The sequence below is a fragment of the Pogona vitticeps genome, chromosome 4, assembly GCF_051106095.1.
Source record: "Pogona vitticeps strain Pit_001003342236 chromosome 4, PviZW2.1, whole genome shotgun sequence".
NCBI lineage: Eukaryota > Metazoa > Chordata > Lepidosauria > Squamata > Agamidae > Pogona > Pogona vitticeps.
Genome location: NC_135786.1, coordinates 45,705,331 through 45,725,863, shown reverse-complemented (window position 1 = coordinate 45,725,863; position 20,533 = coordinate 45,705,331). Strand labels below are relative to the sequence as shown.

The window sequence follows — 20,533 nt, the reverse complement described above, 5'->3', positions numbered from 1 at the left end:
GGGAAATAGCCAACTCCCTTCTGTACAACAGCCTGACTCAGTGACAAACACTTGCACTCTCTCTCTGTCCAAGAGCTTTCCCACAAGGTGCCAGAGGCAGTGGAATTTAATCTGCAGCAGGAGATATGGCTGTATCTTTCTATCCCACAAAAGTGTTTGAAATGCCAGAGGGGTCCCTGTCTTACTCTGTTGCAGCAAATATAAGAAAGAGGCTTGTGGAGTCTTAGAGACTAACACATTTTAGTTGACGTAAGTTTCCAATGGTCTCCTGCTACGCAATTCTTTCTCATTTTTTTCTTGCCATCATGTACTGAGCTGCAAGTAATCAGACTTCCTTTATGGCCTGATCTTAAGTAAGCCACACAAATGAAGCATAAGGCCTAAGTTCATTTCAGAGACCAATAAGGTTCAAAGGGCAGGTCCTACTGAGACATAGGATATCAGAGCTCCTGGCTCTAGGGATTCTCTCTCTCTCTTTCTCTCTCTCTGTATGTGTGTGTTTTAAGTAACCCTCAATTAGCAGCTTTCTGTTTTCTGTGCTTTCCTTCTACAGTGGACCCTCTACTTACGGAATTAATCCGTATTGGAACAGTGGCTGCAAGTCGAAAAGTCTGTAGGTCGAGTCTCCATTGACCTACAATGCATTGAAAACCAATTAATGCCATAACTGGCCATTTTTGTTCCATTTTGGTTCCATTTTGGTTTTTTTTTTTTTTTCCTTGTCTGTAGGTTGATTCTCTGGCTGCAAGTCGAACCTAAATTTTGTGGCCAGAGAAGTCTGTAACTCGAAAAGTCTGTAAGTTGAGCTGTCTGTAAGTCGAGGGTCCACTGTATCCATCTGGTAAATGGTGTCAGAGAATAAATGACAGTTATCTCCATGTGTATGCACATTCTGAATATAAAATGCTTTACAATTTACTGGTTATTTATTGTCTTCTCTAGCAGCTGAGTCAAAGCAGATGAACTAAGTTTGCAAATTAGGTTTGCAGACAAACTTAGTGACCTAACCGCATAAAACATAAGAGCAGGCTTTCTGGATCAGGCCAAAGCCCTGCCTTATAGAACATCATTTTTTTTCCAACACTGACCAACGAGATGCCTATAGGAAACTGAAACAGGAAGTGAGAGCAGCCTCATGCTAATCACTACTGATTATCCCCACTGCATGAATGCACTTCTAATAGCTACTCTACATTTCTTAATTAGTCACAAAGTTAGAAATTAAATGGTTGTGTATGTGAGTATGTGGCAGAATTTTTTTCTCTGCTTAACACACATTGCAGAGCTATACTGAAATTATCATTAAACTTTGAAGCTTATTTATGCAAAACCCTTCTGCTCAGAAAAGGTGTTTGCCTCTGCTTCTCTCTGATTTGGAAATAGATCAGACTGCAAATAAACACTGAATCTGCTGATCGTCTACATTGTACCCTGATTTTCCATTAACATGATGGAAGGATGACATTTGGCCATTTAAAAAGTCACCTTTCCATCATGAATCAGGATAAATAAATGGATTACCTTTCTCACTTTCATACTGGAAGAACAGAGACAGAAATAACCTGATATCACTTTGGCTTTATAGAGCAACACTTATAAATATGAACTGTTCTAAAAACATTTCCTGTAAATAAATATTTCTCAACTAAGACTGACACATCCTTGCTGCTGTCTTTATATTATGAGAAAACAGAAATAGCTCAAAGTCATAGCCTATGCCTGTGGGCTAAACTTCAAGCTGAATCTGTTTCTTCAAAATAAATATTGAGCTTTATCTGTTAGAAGATATCAGCTCTTCAAGGGAAATGCTCATGATCTACTATGATGTTCTTAATACGTTCATCCATAAGGAAGCTCATTAAAATACTGTGAACATTTCTTACCGCCTTAGTACACTGTACATCTTTGCCTAGCAGCCAGTTGAGTTCAAGGTTGCCTTCCCCCTGGTAGCAAGACTGTAGGCGCTCCTTGATTTGGGCATTGATAGCACGGATGGGAAAGATGCAAAGAGCAGAGTCATCAGGAGGGTGGTAATATTGCTTCTGTCCCTTAGAGAAAATGGCAAAAAGGATGTCATCCTGGGCTGTGATATTGAGGGACCTGGCAAGCACCTCTCCTGGCTTGGAAAGATAAGCTGCCTGTAGGAGGCGATATTCCACATCACCCTTTACGCAACCAAAGGGCAAAGAGACATATGAGTGGAACTTGGGGTCATCCTTGCAAAGACGCACAATTCGAGATGTATAGAAAAGGTCACTGGCTGAATTGATAGACACTCCCTCAGGAGTCTCAGGCTGGACAGTGAGAAAATAGACAAAATTGCCACTGGCAAATCCATATATATAGAAAATGTCAAAGTGAGAGACCAAGGCCAGTGTGTCTGAAGGGATTTTGATGAGCGATGATACAAAGTCGCTATGGAGCTCATAATCCAACATGGATGATGACTCTGGATCACGTGGCAGCTTTCGGCTAGAGAGTGTGGGAAAGTAATCCTGCTTGCCATCCACTGCTGTACCAATAAAAAGCTTCCCATCCTCACCCTCAGAGCGAACTATAACTCCATACATAGTGCCAGTCTTGTTTACACTGGAAAGGTAGTGCTCTTTCTTGTGTGATGGTTCCACCAGGATAAAGAGGTCATCTAAGCGCAGCAGCTTGCAGACTCCTTGGTAGAGGCTGCCACAGGCCAGCAGCCTATTTTCTGAGTAATCAATAATCAATAGCTTGTTAACATTATTAGTCAGGGTCAGAATTTCCGTGCAGGGTTGCACAATAAGTGGAGGATAGCAGGATTTGTTGTCCTCCTCAGGTCCTGTCTTGTGAGCTACCAAGATGGTCAGGTTTCCAGATAGCTTATAAACCCGATTGATCGCTCCCACATAGACTGCTCCAGTGGCCTGATGGACTGTCAAGTGGTTGAAAGTCCATTCCCGGTTCTCAGAGTGGAAGGTATTGTACGTAGGTGTGCTGGTGACATGCCTAGAAAAGAACATCAAGAAAACAAGCACCCAGGCCACTGTCCAGCCGTCGGAGTCCCATATCCGAGGCCAGATTTTTCTCTGTTCCATCCTGTGGTGGAGAGTGGAGAAGAACGGGAGTCTAAACCTCAACACTCCCTCTGTGTGTCTCTTGCTGCAGCAGCATTCCTCACATGGTTCTACAGCAATTAAAAACAAAACAAAAAATGCAGAGAGAAAAAGATTAGACCAAACCGATCTTGTGGGGAGATGCAATCTGAGCAGGGTTTTTTTTTTTTCAAAAAGAGTCCTTGAGATAAAACAAAGGCATTCCTAAAGTCAAGAGCCAGGTTCCCATTTCAGTAAACAGTGCAGGCTTTAGCACTCTCTTCTGCCTCTATGCATTAATTGCTACACAATTTAACTGCTTGTAATATGCTCTGAGTCATGAGTTCATTCAGCTGCAAGAGGTAACAATAATCCATCAATCTTTGCCCAAAGACAAGTGTGTGTTATGGACAGTTCACCTACCCAGCCATCGAATCTCACAAATTCTGGCTGGGAGAGTGAGGTCCCTTTTCTGTTGCAGGGCAAGTAAAGAGGCTTCTTCCTATCCATGAAATCCAAGGGCTTACAATTTAATTAAAGGGAAAGAAATCTCAGGCAGAGGTAGCTTACATGGCTAGAGCATCTTATGTTCCTTTCTGTGTAACTCCCATGCACCTGAATCTTGGAGCCCTAAGCAGTGCTTCCACTGTCTGCAACTGGCAAGTCCATCAAACGTTGGCTACATGCCAACTAGATGCATAAGGAGTATCCAGTGGCAGAGATCAGATATTCATCACACACTCCCAAATGTGCAGTTTACTTCCCCACCCCTTCCTCTGAGAAAGTGTCCCAGGAGATGATGATGAAGAAGAAGATGATGATGCAGCCAGAGTTTGGATATTGGGCATTGCAGCTCAAAGAAGTAACTTTTCCAAACTTTGATTGCATTGTGAGCTTTATACATCATCCAAAAAGGGACTCTTCTTAGTTTTCATTTCAATGTGGGCTTTCACTGTCATCACTGAGAACATATTCAGATGCATGAGGATGCACAATATATGAACAGGTATAGTCTGCCTCAGGCATAAAATGAAGCTGATGGGAAAGTTCTACTTTGTAAAGCATAATGAATTAACATTCCAATTTTTATTTCAAGGTTGGGTAGGTATGAAAAGCACAAATGCAGCTTTGGGCTGTTCGGAGGATATTAGAGCATGCCCTCCTCCCCATCTTTTTAGGGACGGGGAGCAGTACAGAACTAACAATTTTGATCATGAACACAGCTGGTCAGATCTCAGGCCAATGGCTGAAGTCTCAGAATTGCTCCTATGTGTCTCTAGATAGAGAAACAAATCTCAGGATGAAGAGAATTCGAAAGAGGAAACAGGTTGATTTGGGAGTAACAGGGTTGTGTCTATATTGAGGGTACTGTATGTCAAAAGGGCATGAGTGTACATGCCCAGCAGCACTCCCCTCATTCCTTCCCCTTGCTCCTAGTTTGGCATGCCGATGTCAGGCCTGTGCTTCCATTTGGAGGAAACACAGTGACTGAAAAGCATTCTTGTTGCACAAGCCCTGGAAACAGCGACACAAAGCTTGGGGCAGTGGGGGAGACTCCTCTTCCAACTTCTGCCTATTGAAACTGCACTTGGGGTTTGGCCCTGAACTCTCAAGGATGGGATACTGTTGACTCTCGACAAATACCATAAATAATATAAATATTTCAAGTCTCCTTTTTTGCAGAAGACAAGTCCACAGTTTGACCATCCATAGAAACTGGGCATGGAGAGTAGTAGGACAGTTTTCTTTCTTTATTTTCTTGATATCAAGGGCTGTTACATCCAAGCCTTCCCAATAAGTACTATTTATGTAGTCCTTATGCTCTGTAAAATGGCTGCACTATTTCTCTGGCCTTTCCCCACACAAGCATCACCATATGAACACAAGAAATTGTATCTATCAAGAAGAACACTGGCGAACATAAATTAGTGACTCTACTTTGGCTGGCAGCAGCTTTCAAAGATTTCAGGAAGAAGTCCTTCGCAGTCATATCAGCCCTGACACCTTCATTCAGAAATGCCTCAGTCTGAATAAGCGGCCTTCACCATCTATCCTCATTAAAAGGGCATATGAAAAGAAGTACTGAAAGAGATCCTAATGGAGACCAAGACAGCCTACATCCTCAGGGCATTTGCCCCCTTCCCTGCCAGGGAACTCACTCTTCACCCCGTCATCTTTCTTCCTCACTGTTGTTGCTACCTGTTTTAAAATTAGAAGTAGCCCACATTTGGATTATAATTTCCAGAGCGCACACACCCCCAATCAGCATGGCAGGAGAATTAGCATTCTGCATTCAATCTAGCAGCCTCATTTCCCCCTTCCATATATACCTCAGAGAGAGCAGGCAAAATGTCTATCCAGAGCAAGTTCATCTATACAAGAGCAACTAGAAAATATTAATACACCCTTCTCAGGACCTGAAAAATATTCCTTACATCTCACAGATGAACTATTCCCACTAGTTATTTCTTGGGCACTCTTAAAATATTTCCCTGTTCTCAATGCCATGTGCTTACATTCTGAAACAGAACATTAAAGAACAGGGATTAGGTACATCTGAAGTATATCAAATGTATAATGCCTGAGACTGGGATTAACTCCTCAAATGTTCAAATATCCTCTCAAAACATCTTTCTTGCTATCACTTGTGACAGTGAGACTATACTGTTATCCTGAACAAATCTGATCTAATATGATTTTGGAAGCTAAACTGGGTCAAAATGGGTTGGTGTTTAGATGGGGAATCACCACAAAAGGCATTGCCAATCAGAGTTGATAGCACTGGTTGAGCTGGACCAATGATTTGACTCCATATAAGACAACTTCCTATGCTCATACAACAACTCTTTGATCTTACTGTAAACAGTCTCCCAGTGTTTCTCTCAGTTAAACCCTGCCTTGCATTGAACACTCTACTGCAGCTTGCAGGATCTCCAGTTCTGTCAGCTCTTTCCTTTTTGGAGTACGATCTGAAGCTCAACCTGACTAAGAATGGTTCAGCCTCTGCTCTTAGCTGTCACAGCAGGACAGCCTTTGACTGTCTCTGGCAGCCATCAACTGTAGGCTCTTTTCAGCACCGACTTTTTGATCTACCTGTCAGCCCTGCAGAGTACTTGTCTGAAAGAACATTCCTCATAAGGGGGTCCGGTTTAGCAGCTTCACACTTTTTTTAAATAACAAAAACATTTACTGGACTCAGACAAGAGAAAAGAAATGCTGTTTATAGAAGAAATGCTCAAATTGTTACTGCACTCATCCAAGTAGTTCTGGAAATCCACTTGCAATCCAGAAGCCCTTGGATTTTGCTATACATAGTAGTCATGGCAACTATTTCTGGTAACTTACAAATAGCATTATATGTATGATTATTGCAACGAGCACCAGTATATTACTATTATTTAAGCAAGAAATATGTGAAATGCTTAATTACACCCATAGACATGTGTCTTGGAAATATGAGCTAAGGTACGACAGGTATGAAATATATGCATATATGAAGATGTACATCATTTACACGCATATGTTCAGTTCTTTGTTGTAGAAAAATATCAGTGGTCTTTTTGTGAATGCTATCACATTACACTGCCTAACCCCAATACCATGTGAAGGCAGAATGAGGCTAGTACCTCAGGCAACTTTAAGTCATTTAGGGTAGAATCCTGTTCAAATTTTTTTGCACATGAAATGGCCCATTGCTCTTGCTGTTGTTCTTTACTGAATGCTTGTACAAGGGTGATATTCATTACATAATGCACAAATGGAAGAGCTCTAATTTTGAACAAGGCCACAACCTAGAGATCCGATGGATCACTGCACCTTGGGGTCATTACAGATTACAATTCCTTAATAGGATTTCACTAACAGTATTGTGTATTTACTGCCTAGGAAGAGTGCTCATTGAATTTCCTGCCTCAGGTGTCAAAAATACCTAGGGTACTATGTAACTTTACTTGGGAGCAACAGGCAACAAGGAAGAAGGCATCGCTTGGTGTCCTGCTTCAGGCAGCAAAATGGCTTGAGCACCTCTTTCATTATTTCTATAATGGAAGGTAGAAAATATGGCATTCTGGCAGTGAATGGCATTAAGTAGGTATGCTTCTGAATCTCAATGTTGACTAAGCATCGGTGAGAATTTTGTTTCAGTTCAGTCAGTTTAGTCTGGATTTATTTCAAAAAATTGAAATATGGGAGAAAGTGAACTGATAGATTTGCCCTGCCCTACTCTTGTTGTAATTTGGCACCACTCTGAAACAGACCCTGGACTTCATTCAACGAAATAGTATTGAAACAAGAACCATTATTGTATTTGACCCAATCGGCCTCACTGGACAGGCAAAGCAGTGTCTTACACTAACAAACTGTAAAAACACATAGATCCATGCTGACAGGAAAAGTCTTCATGTGTGCCTCACAAAGTCTGTGAACACTGGGGAACTCCTCCAAATTCATTGTATTCTGAGAGATTTGTCAACCAGCTTCAAGGAAGGTTTTGTAGAACTCAAAAACTTTCTTGCCATTTTATGACATCTTAGGATACTTCTAAACAAAGTGATTGCCTAGCTCAAGATCAGTTTGCAGGTGCTGTTATTTTTTAAGGACAAAGGTGGATGTCTTTGCTTTTGGAAATTCTAAGAATTGCTTATAATAATAGTCACATGCCGTCAAGTCTGACTTATGATGACCATTAGAAGTGGTTTACCATCTTCTTCTTCTTGGGGTGATGATATGCTGGCTTTATTAAAGCTATAAGAGTTGTGTATAGCTGTACAAAATTAAATAATTAAACCAACATTCCACTAAACATCTGCTAAGCAGAAAGTCCTGCCATTATCATAAAACAGGGACACACCACTTTGAAAAATGTTGCCATTGCACAGGTGGTGATCTCCAGAAGGATGTCCCAGCTCCAATTACAAAGTAACAGCACTCCTGCAAGTGGTGTGATCTCACTGGTGGGCCTTTCTGCTCAGTGACTCAGTCAATTTGCAATGAAGGTCTGTCTCTTTGAATGGACAAAAAGCTGGACCTCCCTGACGTGAATTTAGTTGGCCTCTCTGAGCTCATGCGTTCTGAAGGAAATTACTGCATGCAGATTAAGGTCTCTCACAGTACTAATATATGGATGTCACATTTTATAGGATCATTAGAAAGACAGATTCCTGTTTCTCGTTTTCCACTCTTCACTTAGGACTCATCTATGAGGAAAATATATCCTAAATTCTCTTCCTTAGATTATGAATGGAAGACTTTCATCACGTTATGTTCTTGCCATCTCAATGAGTTGAAACAAATACAATCTCTCTCCCCAGCCCCACCAAAGCATTCTCCTTCTACTAGTATGACATTGCCACAGAGCATTCATAGAACTTTACAAACTGACCTATTCTTGTGGCAGTATACCAATTTTATGGATCACCAGTTTCTTCAGTTGGATTAATTCAGTTTTCTGCATGCTGACAAGCTTCTTTCCAGTGTCTGAAAACTAGCAGAGTGGCCCCAAATACTTTGTTGTCTGAATTAAAGGACAAGATGCTGCCTTTCCACTAGTTTATTCTGTGTACATTAAAATATGATACTGGCATATGATACTTATTTTGATAGTAGAGAGGTAAACACTCTCTACTATTCCTGTGGTCAGGAGGACAGCTTTGGTGGCACAGGGCAAGTAATCTGAAATACAGATCCATTTCTTCCCCACCCTTTACCTAATGATTGGGCCAGCCCTGTCAATGAATGTTCAAATCCAAATTCTGCACATCTGGGTTTCTGACCCTGAGTAGGATACAGTAGGCATCACACATACACTTTTCAAGCAACAACCATATGTTCAGGTGGCTATGTGTAAACAGATCCTCAGTGAATGCAAGACAACAGGACATGAACATTGGTCAAATGAATTTGGGTTCAAATCCCCTCTTAGCCAGGAAGTTCAGGGAGTTATCTTTGACAAGATACACTCTCCAAGCTTAGCTACTTAACAGGGTTGTTATGAAGATAATGTGGGGAGAAGAAAAGGCAGTTATGTCACTTTGAGATTACTGAAAGAAAGGTGGGACATGTAAATGTAACAATGAAAAAATCTGCCAGAGTCCTCTGGTATGAAGTTCAGTGATGTAAATCTCAGCAGTGAATTGCCTCTAGTTAAAAAGTTAGTGCTGGTATTAGTACTTGCACACCAGTTGCACAAATTTGTGCACAACAAGGAATATAAGTGTCAAATTAATTAGCTTAACTACTAGTGATTCACTGTAGAAGTTTATTATTGCTGGAGCTCTGCCATGCAAATATTGAATTGGATTCTAGCTATCAAATAAGATAATATGTAGTTCACAATAAGTCAGGTGGATGACAAAGGCATAGAACAAGACACTTTAGAGATTCTTTCACCAACCCACCCACCTGCCTCTTCTCCCCTTTCATTCAAACACAGGCAACTGTCAAGTAGAATTAAGACTCATAAGGTTGAGATTTCCTTAGGAAATGAGAGGCTTGCCTTAAAAAAAACACTGGTTGTGTGATGCAGGCTTACATCAGAAAGCCTTTTATCCACCCTTCCGGGATCTGAAGTTATTAAAAAGCGCTCTCTCTCTCTCTCTCTCTCTCTCCCTTTCTCTCTCTGTGTGTTTATCTTCTGCAAAATGATTACCCTTTCCCTCAAGCTACACAAGGTGAAAAACAACCAACACCATGAGGATGGGGAAAATGAGATGAGATGTGTTATGCTTCATAATCCCTTTTATACCTAAAAGTCCCCACTTACCTGAAACACTGTGAAATGCAGTTGCACAATATATTTACAGAACACTAGCTGCAAACCAAGAATCAGTTCTTCTTTAACTTAAGCCTGTGAAACCCCTTTAACAAAACTGCAGTCAAAAAGCTTGTTAGCCATTATGAACTCAGGTACCTGAGTACCTTTAAAAAAACCAGGATAAATTAAATTGAGCTACACAGAATTGTCTGGCCACAGAAGCACCAGAAATCTGAAGCATTTGTTCTATAGTTATCACCACTAAAACCATTTGGATGAAAGAGGCCTATAATCCATCTATTGACACTTTTCTGTAGATGTCACTGAAATTTATATTTGCTTCTTCACCTCAAAAATGCATAAGCATTTGAGCATAAGGAAAATGCATTAGCAAAATGCAGGGCAATCCTAAGCAAAGCACATTTTATAGGTAGAGGAATAAGTTCACTGACTGACAATCATGTCTCTCTCTCTCTCTCTCTCTCACACACACACACACACACACACACACACACACAGAGAGAGAGAGAGAGAGAGAGAGAGAGAGAGAGAGAGAGAGAGAGAGAGAGAGAGAGAGAGAGAATTAGAAGGATTGCTAAACATCTGCTAAATGCTTCATTCTCATTGATGTAGGCTATATCTAGATGACAAGACACCAGACAAGGAATTTTAAAGCTCCACAAGATTCTTGCCTTCAGCCAAGAGAAAGGAAAAGAACTCTTTCCTCCTCTCAGCATCTCTGTAATTTGTGTAAAACATCTCATATACTCTTTCTCTTTGAGAAACAAAGTATGCATGAGTGTGTTCTTGTGCATGTGTACACATATAAGCAGCAAGCACAGAAAGACTACATGATTTTAAAGATTCCAACCATTCACTCTTAAGTCAATCGCTATACAATTAACCAATTTTGCTCAAAATTGACAATTTTGTGCAAAATGAGTAATTTTTAAGCATAAATCAAAGTGTTCTTAATATAAGCACTCCATTGCATCTACCAGGAAATTCTTTGCCAACAATGAGAAGAATGGTGAAATTAGCCTCGTGGCGCAGTGGTTAAACCGCTGTACTGCGGTTTACTCATCCTCAAGGTTGACTCAGCCTTCTATCCTTCCGAGGTCGGTAAAATGAGTACACAGTTCGCTGGGGGGGGCAATGTGTAGCCTGCATAATTAACTTGTAAACCGCCTAGAGGGTGCTTGAAGCACTATGGGGTGGTATATAAGCAGCACACTTTTTGCTTTGCTATCCTTGCCTCTGAGCAAGAGAAAGAGAATGTTCTGAGTATGGGCTCCAATACAATGATAATGGCACCATTTCTGCACAAGTGAGAAACATAAGCAGATTGAGGCTACAAATCAAGACCTTGACAAAATAGCAGCCCACTTCCTCAGAAGGATTCTTGGGGTCCCAAACCTAATTAGATTATCCACATTGATACTTGAATTAGGCATTCATCTCCCCTCTACCACCGCTTGGTCCCTAACTTTCAAGTTTTGGCTTAGACTGCACCTCAATACTCACCCAGACTCCATACTCAATGATCTATTAAAAGATCCCTTCTCATCCAAGTGGTTTAAACTTCTCGATGCCAAGCTTGTATCTCTGGACCTCTCCCCCGAATCCCTCGCAGACATCAACCTTTATAGAGCACACCAAATCATCAAATCCAAACTCTGGCAACAGGAACTCAACCTTTTACTTCTCAATTTAAATCCTACTTGTTCCCCCCATTTCTTCTGTCTCTTTCCCTCTCTCGGTAGACCCTCCAATTATTTTAGTAAATTAATTAATCCCAGTAAAAGGAGAGCATTTATGTTAGCAAGGCTAAACATCTTTCCATCAGCTGCTCATTTTGGCAGATTTGCTAACATACCACGTAATAACAGACTCTGCCCCTCTTGCTCATCTGAGCCAGACTCTCTAGATCACATATTACTCCGTTGCCCGGCTCACCAATATCTACGAAACAATATCCTCGAACCCCTTCTGTCTTCTCTCTTTGTTTCATTTGTTGACCCTCTTCCTATCCTTCTCAGTGACTACTCGGCGACCATCTCCAGCTTGGTAGCGGATTTTCTATTAGCGGTCTCCAAGCCAAAACTCCTTCCCCAATCCCCTCCTGTATAACCTCTCTAGTTTGTACCTTCAGGATTGCTTTCCTTCTGTTTGCTATAGTATGGTGCCAACTGTTACTGATGTACACATACATATATATATATATATATATATATATATATATATATATATATATATATATATATATATATATATATATATATATATATATATATATATATATATATATATATATATATATATATATATATATATATATATATATATATAACTGGAGTGCATTACTACATTATTTTGCTGCAAGTGTAAAGCATGGCTTCCATAAAACCAAGCCAATATTTGGGATACTCTTGCAGAAAATACCACTATCTTTTCCCCAATTTATCAGAAAAAAAGAGGAACTGTCGTTCCTAAAATCTAATCTAAAGGACCAATCTACTGAAGTCTTTAGAATCTCACAATCAAGCTGTGAAAATGCTGCCCTCCCTATTATTAGTCTTCATCCCCTTGTATAATCAGGAACTAAATATGGTGCTCAGTTAGGAGTTTTTGCTTTGTTTTTGTCTCTGATAGATCTATTCTTGCTCCTATTAACTATCTAATACACATATTTGTTTAAGCCAGTTCTCAATGGCCATGGTAATATTGCAGCAATGAATTGCATCCATTAATTGAGATTGATTTTATTGTTGTTGTTTAGTCGTTATGGACCAGAGCACGCCAGGCCCTCCTGTCTTCCACTGCATCCCGGAGTTTGGCAAGTTCATGTTGGTAGCTTTGATGACACTGTCCATCTTGTCCTCTGTCATCCCCATCTTCTCTTTCCTTCACACTTTCCCAACATCAGCGTCTTTCTCAGGGAATCTTCTCTTCTCATCAGATGGCCAAAGTATTGGAGCTTCAGCTTCAGGTTCTGTCCTTCCAGTGAGCACGCAGGGTTGATTTCCTTCAAAATGGATAGGTTTCTTCTCTTTGTAGTCCAGGGGACTCTCGAGAGTCTCCTCCAGCACCACAATTCAAAAGCATCAATTCTTCTGTGGTCAGCCTTCTTTATGGTCCAGCTCTCACTTCCATACATTGCTATGGGAAAAACCATAGCTTTGACTTTGTTGGCAAGGTGATGTCTTTGCTTTGTCATCAGAGAGAGAACACCTATTCATAATTTCCTGTATACTTAAAATTAATAGATAGAAAATGTCATTGCCTATGTATCCCAAATAGCATATCCATGTAAAAAGGGGAAGTATTTGCTGGCTTGGGAGAATCTCAAAGTTTGCAGAGGTACAAGAAACCCTCCCTGAGAGAATTTTTTAAAAATGAAATCAATCTTCTCAAGAACTGCAAGTTCAACTCAATGGAATGGAATGACTGGAATTTACTCCATATACAATATTGTATTACAGGTCCCACTAGCTGTCTCAAAGCTTATAACATTTACTCTTTCATATTCCCCACTTAATTATTTCTGTGTTGTTGTTTTTTTGCTGTAAGCCGCCTAGAGTGGTCTAAACCGACCAGATAGGCAGGATATTAAATAAATAAATAAATAAATAAATAAATAAATAAATAAATAAATAAATAAATAAATAAATAAATAATCAGCATTTTCATAGGCTAAACATCCCAAATTCCCAATTGCTCTATCCATTTTTTTTCTAAGGAAGTGCTATGTCTTGCCCTTTTAAGTTGCAGTTTAAACTCTCACCCCAGTTTTGAAGTTAAGCATAGCAGATACAAATGGCATATGGATCACTGCTCCTTAAAAAAAGCAACTGGTACTTTATTTAGTCTCCTTAGAAAGAGTGAGCGAAACCCAGTTGAAATGAACTATCATCTGCAGAACTACCAAGCCTAATTCAAACCCATAGCTTAGAGCTACCCTCAGGGGAAAAGTACAGCAGAGATGACATGAAGATGCAACACAAGAGGTCACACTGCAAGATTTATTGCTTCAAGATTAAGATCACCTTCTGTAGCAACCTTATTTTCATGACTCAGCAATTCTGATGCAAAGTAGGTTTAGAAGCAGCAGAAGGGAAAGCATCAACTTTGTGGAAGCAGCAAGTAAACATGGCTGTTCAGGAAATGGAGGCAATAATGTAATGCTTCCTCTTAGTCTGGGAAAAGCAACAACAATACTGAAGGTGAGATATCTTTAATTTGGTCATCACTGATCTATCACAGACATTGCAGATTGTCTTAGCAAGTAGTTCTCCATCTCTGCTCAGAAGGAAGCTAAATTTGGAGATCAAATTACATGCTAAAGCAATTGTGTAGTCCAAGGCTCTCAACCTTGGGCCCCCATATGTTCTTAGACTAAAACTCCCAGAAGTCTTCACAACTAGCTGTGCTGGCCTGGGTTTCTGGAAGTGTAGTCTAAGAATATCTAGGAACCCAAGCTTGCAAGAACCACTGATGTAGTATAATCTATTGTGGCACCACCTTTGATTTTTTTTTGGGGGGGGGTTTAAAAAATTCCAGAGTAAACACGGGCTCCCTGATCTAGAATGTCACCATCATCCACAAGAAGAAGAAGCTTACTGGTAAAATCCGCTCCCTGTGTGGCAGTTTAAGGACCTAAGAGGAGAAGTGGTATTTTAGGTTGCTATTGGCCAGCATCCTATAGCAATCACATACTATAAACTGGAAATTGTGTAAATGTGGTACATGATTGTTCCAACTGTTTGTCACCCAAACAGCCACACACTGGTCATGCACCAACAATCTCCCACTACACAGGGTATTTTGCAGTAGGATTTTTACCATGGTAATACATTGTTTGCTCCTGAGTGGTAGATTTCACAACGAAACACTCAACATTATCCCTCTGCATTCTGTTGAGTGGTTTCTGACAGATGTTCTTGCAGCTCCATTTCACACACGTATCAGTCCAGCAAAGGGATTTGCTATTAAATTAACAACTATTAAGCTACTGTTGGTAAATACTCAATTAGGATGCAGTGATACCAGATGTAAAGTCCTCCATAATATTAATGCAAAATAGGGAGGTAAATTTTCAGATGTTCCTTTAAAATTTTATAGATAGCTCCAACAATGATAAGATTTTATTGAATTAATTACATTGGCCTAACTTAATTTAACTGTTAAACAATCCAAACAGTGCAATCCTATGCATGTAAACTCATGAGTATTATTTCTGTTCATCTGATCACGGTTTATTTGCTTCACAAATAGCACTGATATTGATAGGATGCTCCCAAAATGGAAAGTCTAGCAACCGCTTGTGGACTGAATTGAGCCAGGGGGTGGCTTGGACTGCCAGCATTTTAGGTGGCCTGTGGGATCATGTAGTCATGAGCCCCATGTACCACAATGGCTGCTGGTGGTGACATTCTACAGAGCTATAGATGAAAACCAAAAGAGCAACTTTTATAAGTTCTGGAGGAGAGGTTCTCCGAGAATTAACTAAATCTCTATTCATTCTGAGTGTCTTACTCCCTAAAACTGGAAGCAGGTATACATCTTAAAACACTACTCATCCTGTAGTTTTCACCACACAACTGGCTGACAAATATGCATAGTTATGTAAGAGACCACCCCCACAGGGTTAAAGCAAAGTTTGCAGGCAGTCTAGCATTATAGTTCTTTTTTCCTATTTTAAAATAAAATGATTGTGCAATGCATCAAGTCCTGTAAAATGGAAAATCTGATTTTAAAAGAACTATGACAAATGGCTTCACTTTTAAAGCCTGTTGCCATTTCTTTCTGAGGGGGAAGCTGGAAAGAGACAGGTGCTTTCCTGAGGTAACCAAGTTGCTCCTGGGGTCACTGATAAGACAGCACAAGGGGAAAGGGCAAAAATAACAGGCAGGCAGTTCAACAAAGTGATTACTTCTCTTCTGTGGAGGCCTTTTCATTTGCAGCCATTGTATCTGTCCTCCGTGTTAATGAAAGGAAAACTACAGTGCCTATTATGAAGAGGAAGATTGCTGCAGCCCAGCTGGAGAGTTACTGTGAGGTGAACCTGAATTAGAGTGTGGAAACAGAATGGGACTGGAGCACAAGGTTACCGGCTCACCTTTCAGTTCAACCTCACTCATATATTTTCTCTCATTAATTTCACAACTTGTACAAAATATATATATATAAAAAAACATTTTCCATCCTCCTTTCTGGAGGAAGATCATTTCCAAAGGGCAAATTCAAGTGGCTCAGGTGCTTCTGCTCTAAGGAGGACACTCGAGGTCTGCTAACTCCTTTTCAAGAATACAAAAGGAGCCTGATAACTGGCAATAAATACCAATGACTGAAACATGAGAACCATGCTTTGAGTAGCTTTGTTCTCTGACAAAATGACAGCAAATCCTGAAAGCAGAGACCTCTCTGTGTGTGTGTGTGTGTGTGTGTGCACATGCACACACAAATCATGTGCATACACATGTTTGAAAGGGAGGAAAATGACAAGAAACACACACACACACACACACATGCACATGCACATGCACACAAACCAAGATATTTGATCCAGCATCATGACAGATCTGGTGGCAGGGAGGGGATGTTTCCATCATCTATAGGAAATCTACCAGGGAAGCATACTACTTGACCAAAAGAAAATAAAGAGAAGGTGGAAACAGTATATTACCTATACAGAAGAGATAAAAGGATGACCGACTCATTGAAGAGGCAAACTATGACAAATAACCAGCAGTTCCAGAAAGTGAAGTGAAAGCTGCCCTGAAAGCACTAAGAAGAAATAAATCATCAGGGTTAGATGGAATTCCAATAGAAATATTTCAGAGACAGAATCTGTTAAAATCAAGAATATGCCAATATGGAAAACACAACAATGGCCCAACAATGTTCAATATATATATTCCAGTCCCCAACACTGGAGACACCAAGAACTAAAGTAACTATAGGACCATTGCATTAATTTCCTGAGCAAGCAAAGTGATGCTCAAGGTGTTGCAACAACGGTTCTCCCTTATATGGAACAAGAAATGCCTGATGTTCAAGCTGGATTCCAAAAAGTAAGCGCATTCGAGATCAGATTGCAAATATCTACTGACTATTGGAGTGCACCAAAGAATTTCATAAGAAGATCAGTCTATGATTTTTAGACTACAGCAAAGCCTTTCACTGTGTGGATCATCAGAACCTGCGGGTTGTCCTCATTTAGCACTTGATTATCCTGATACATAATCTGCCGTGTGGACAAGAAACTACCGTTAGGACAGAATATGGAGAGAAAGTTACACAACAGGACTTCAGCCGATAAGTATCTTTTAGTTCAGATTAACAACTGGGTTTAAGAATTTGTTAATGGTTACCAGATCCAATGGGGAATGCACCTCTTTGCCCTGCTATCATTTTGCAGAATGGCTTGCAGGGGAAAAGAACACCATGTCATTTTTCACTATTTGTTTATGATCAAGACATGTACAGTACTTCACTCTTCTATTAAACCATTAAGCTAGCCAAAAGAAGTGAATAAAACTATACCTTGCAAACCCAAACATTAGCAACAAACAGCCATCACTTTTGTTCAGTAAAACACATTTAGAAGGCAGTGCCAGCATGAAATCTCTTCTATCACACTCTAGACTGGAGTGTGAGTTTAGCAGGCTTCCCCCTCCCACTGCATGTGGACTGGGGCATCCCCTGTGCCTTCCCTCCTCCTCCCCTTGCTTTATTTTGTAAACAGGGGAACACAAGCAAGTTAACTTGGATCATTTCTACTGCTCCACCATTTTGTTGGGTGGCTTGTGAGGGAGAAGAGTGCCATGTAATTTATGTAGCCTATAAATGCAACTTTAAAAGCAATTTGGAGCCATTTGGTAAAAGAAGTTGAGAGGGAGTAAATGCAGCAGTGCAATCGAATGCAGGCAGCTGAAAGGCCTCAATTAGTCTGAAAGGCGTTATCTGGTATTTAAATAATTATTAGATTGAAGGCATAATCACAGGGTTTGAGCTGATTTTTTCGCCACTGTCATCTTAATGGAGACCACAGTATTATTATTCAAATGCCTGTGATTCTCACTGAAGGAAAAGCAAGAGCGGGTTTTGGCAGGACTGGGTGGAGGGAGAGTGTCATTTAATCTCCATGTGGTGGCAGGAGGCATGATTAGTCTTTTCACTCTTGTTTTTTCTTTCTTTCTTTTTTCTGTTAACAGCAGACAGATGCTATGGACTGCCATCCGTTTTGCATGCAAACAATGAGAAATATGAGAGAATCCTCCGCAAAAAGTAACAACTGGAGTGGAGGAAACATTTTGATGTACAGTGCCTGTATATATTTCAATGAGCTAAAATATGCTTTGTTTCTTATGAAAAAAATAAGGTCTGTGGGGGGGCGGTGTTTCTAGGGTATAAACGGTCACCAAATCCCCCCACACACACTCTGTATGTATGTAGAAACTCTTACTATTGGGCTTCCTCCCATATCCATCAAACAAAACCAGGATTCTTCATAAAAGCTCCTCCTGATGGGATACCGGGTGGAGACAGTGAACTTTTGCTTTTATATTAGTGTACTTCTGCATCATGCAAGTTTACAGCAAGAGTAGGCATATTTTGGGCATGTGAAATTTGCTTTGTTTTTGTGAGAACCCAAGGTTTATCAACTGGACAAAGAAGTCCAATGGTGGCTCCAGAGGTGGATGGAACTAACTACTTGCTGCAGCCTGAGCACCATATATCAGAATAACCTGCCAATATGTGCATCAAAATCTAGATACAGAAGTGGATGGCAACCTTTTGCATAGTGAGTTTGGGGCAATTTAATCAACATTGTCAGAGGTGCCATTTAAAACCAACAGTCCTTGCTTTACGGTGCAGCCCTTATTTTGAAACTGGCATAAACATCTAGCCATAATTTTTGAAACTCTTGAATTTTTATTGCACCATCCACAGACATTTAAAGATGAAAACTCATTGGACATGAAAGTTTGTATGTATTTGTCTTTGGGGTTTTTAGTGGTCTAATAGAGATATCATCCCCTCCCCTCTTGCCTTTGCATAGTCCAGATGCCAGATGCAAACCAGAAATTCCAGTGCACAATTCTGAAACTGAGTTGCACTCTGACCTGGTCAAGCAACAACTCCACATTTTACAGGTGTGGAACATCAAAGGTAAGAAAGATATGAGGAATGTAAGATCAGACACTTTACTATTTCATTTTCACTTGATATGATTGTAATACTTAAAATAGTTAGAGCAAGTATTAAAGTATTAGCATTACATAAATAGCAAAGTGTAAATGTTAAATATTTAACCTGTCATACTAAAATAGTTAAATACACTTAAAACTGTTGAAGCGTTCTTCACTAGTTTTAAAATTCACTCCTATATGGCATAGAATCATTGACTCAGTTTCACTGAGTTCAAAGTAAATTATGGCCATGTTAGCATACCTCAGTATACATGTTTGTTTCCATATTGTTTTTGGTAGGAGTGGTAAAAGGTAAAGATAAAGGTTTCCCTTGATAATTTTTGTCCAGTTGTGTTTGACTCTAGGGGGCGGTGCTCATCCCCGTTTCCAAGCCATAGAGCCAGCGTTTGTCCGAAGACAATCTTCCGTGGTCACATGGCCAGTGCGACTTAGACACAGAACACTGTTACCTTCCCACCGAGGTGGTCCCTATTTACTTGCATTTGCATGCTTTCGAACCGCTAGGTTGGTGGGAGCTGGGACAAGCGGCGGGAGCTCACTCCGTCCCGTGGATTCGATCTTACGACTGCTTGGTCTTCTGACCCTGCAGCACAGGCTTCTGAGGTTTAGCCCACAGCGCCACCACGTCCACCACATAGGAGTGAGCTGATAGTAAATTATGTGTGTATTTTCTGTTTGAGCAGAAAATGGTCTGATAAAATGAAGACCATGTTCTTATAAGTTGTCTTAACATTAACAAGTCTGGTCTGGTGACAAAAAATTGTCACCTAAGTTCAAGAAGTCTAGGAAAGCAATTGGATATACAGTGCCTTGCACAACGATTTGTAGTTGGGGAAGTATTCTGATGGTTATATATAAAACTCTGCTACATGGACGCCTTGCTTTTTTATGTTGTAATTTTTCTCCAAGCATTCCACTATGGGAAAATTTTGTGCTGGTGTAGTTTTCTGTGCATGTTTTAAAGTATTGTAAGTAATGGTGACATTTCAAGAACCCAACCACCCACAGTTTGTGATTTCTGGGAGAAAGTATGACATCCAGATGACATCCAGGTTGAGCTAGCCATGGTGAGCTTTCCATTCACCACCGTACTTTATGTTTAAGAGTTCTGGAGCAATCTATCACTATAATCAATAATCTGATAGCTTCATGACAACTGCCATCACTGCAAGTTTTTTTCTCCCCTTCCCTCTTTTTTAAAATTTACCTTGATTCAAAATCTACTAGATACAAGTCCAAAATGGAATCGTGGAGGTCTTAAAGCTTCTAGGGCAGCATTTTGCAGCCAACAGGCATGCTGGTTGGAGATGATGGGAATTACAGACCAAGATGTCTGGAGGACACCAAGTGGAGAAAGGTTATTGTAGGAGAATATTCCCCCACTAGTGACATGGACTTGGAGAAAATGCATTGAGAGAAAAATCGTCACCAGAGCAGTCTAAAATCAGGCTTTCTGGAACCTAGCTGAGGCAGGAAGTTTTAACCCTTAACTTTTTTCT

The 20,533-nt window shown here is 40.3% G+C and overlaps 1 protein-coding gene across 2 annotated transcripts in view; it reads right to left on the bottom strand.

Annotated features, from left to right (window-relative positions):
- Positions 1-20,533, bottom strand: part of PLXNA2 (plexin A2) — a 520,505-nt gene that overhangs the window by 460,425 nt on the left and 39,547 nt on the right. For both annotated transcript variants that reach the window (XM_020807529.3, XM_020807530.3), the window contains exon 2: positions 1,884-3,160. In XM_020807529.3, coding sequence (XP_020663188.2) covers positions 1,884-3,160 — 1,277 coding nt within the window. The remainder of the gene's footprint in view (positions 1-1,883; positions 3,161-20,533) is intronic.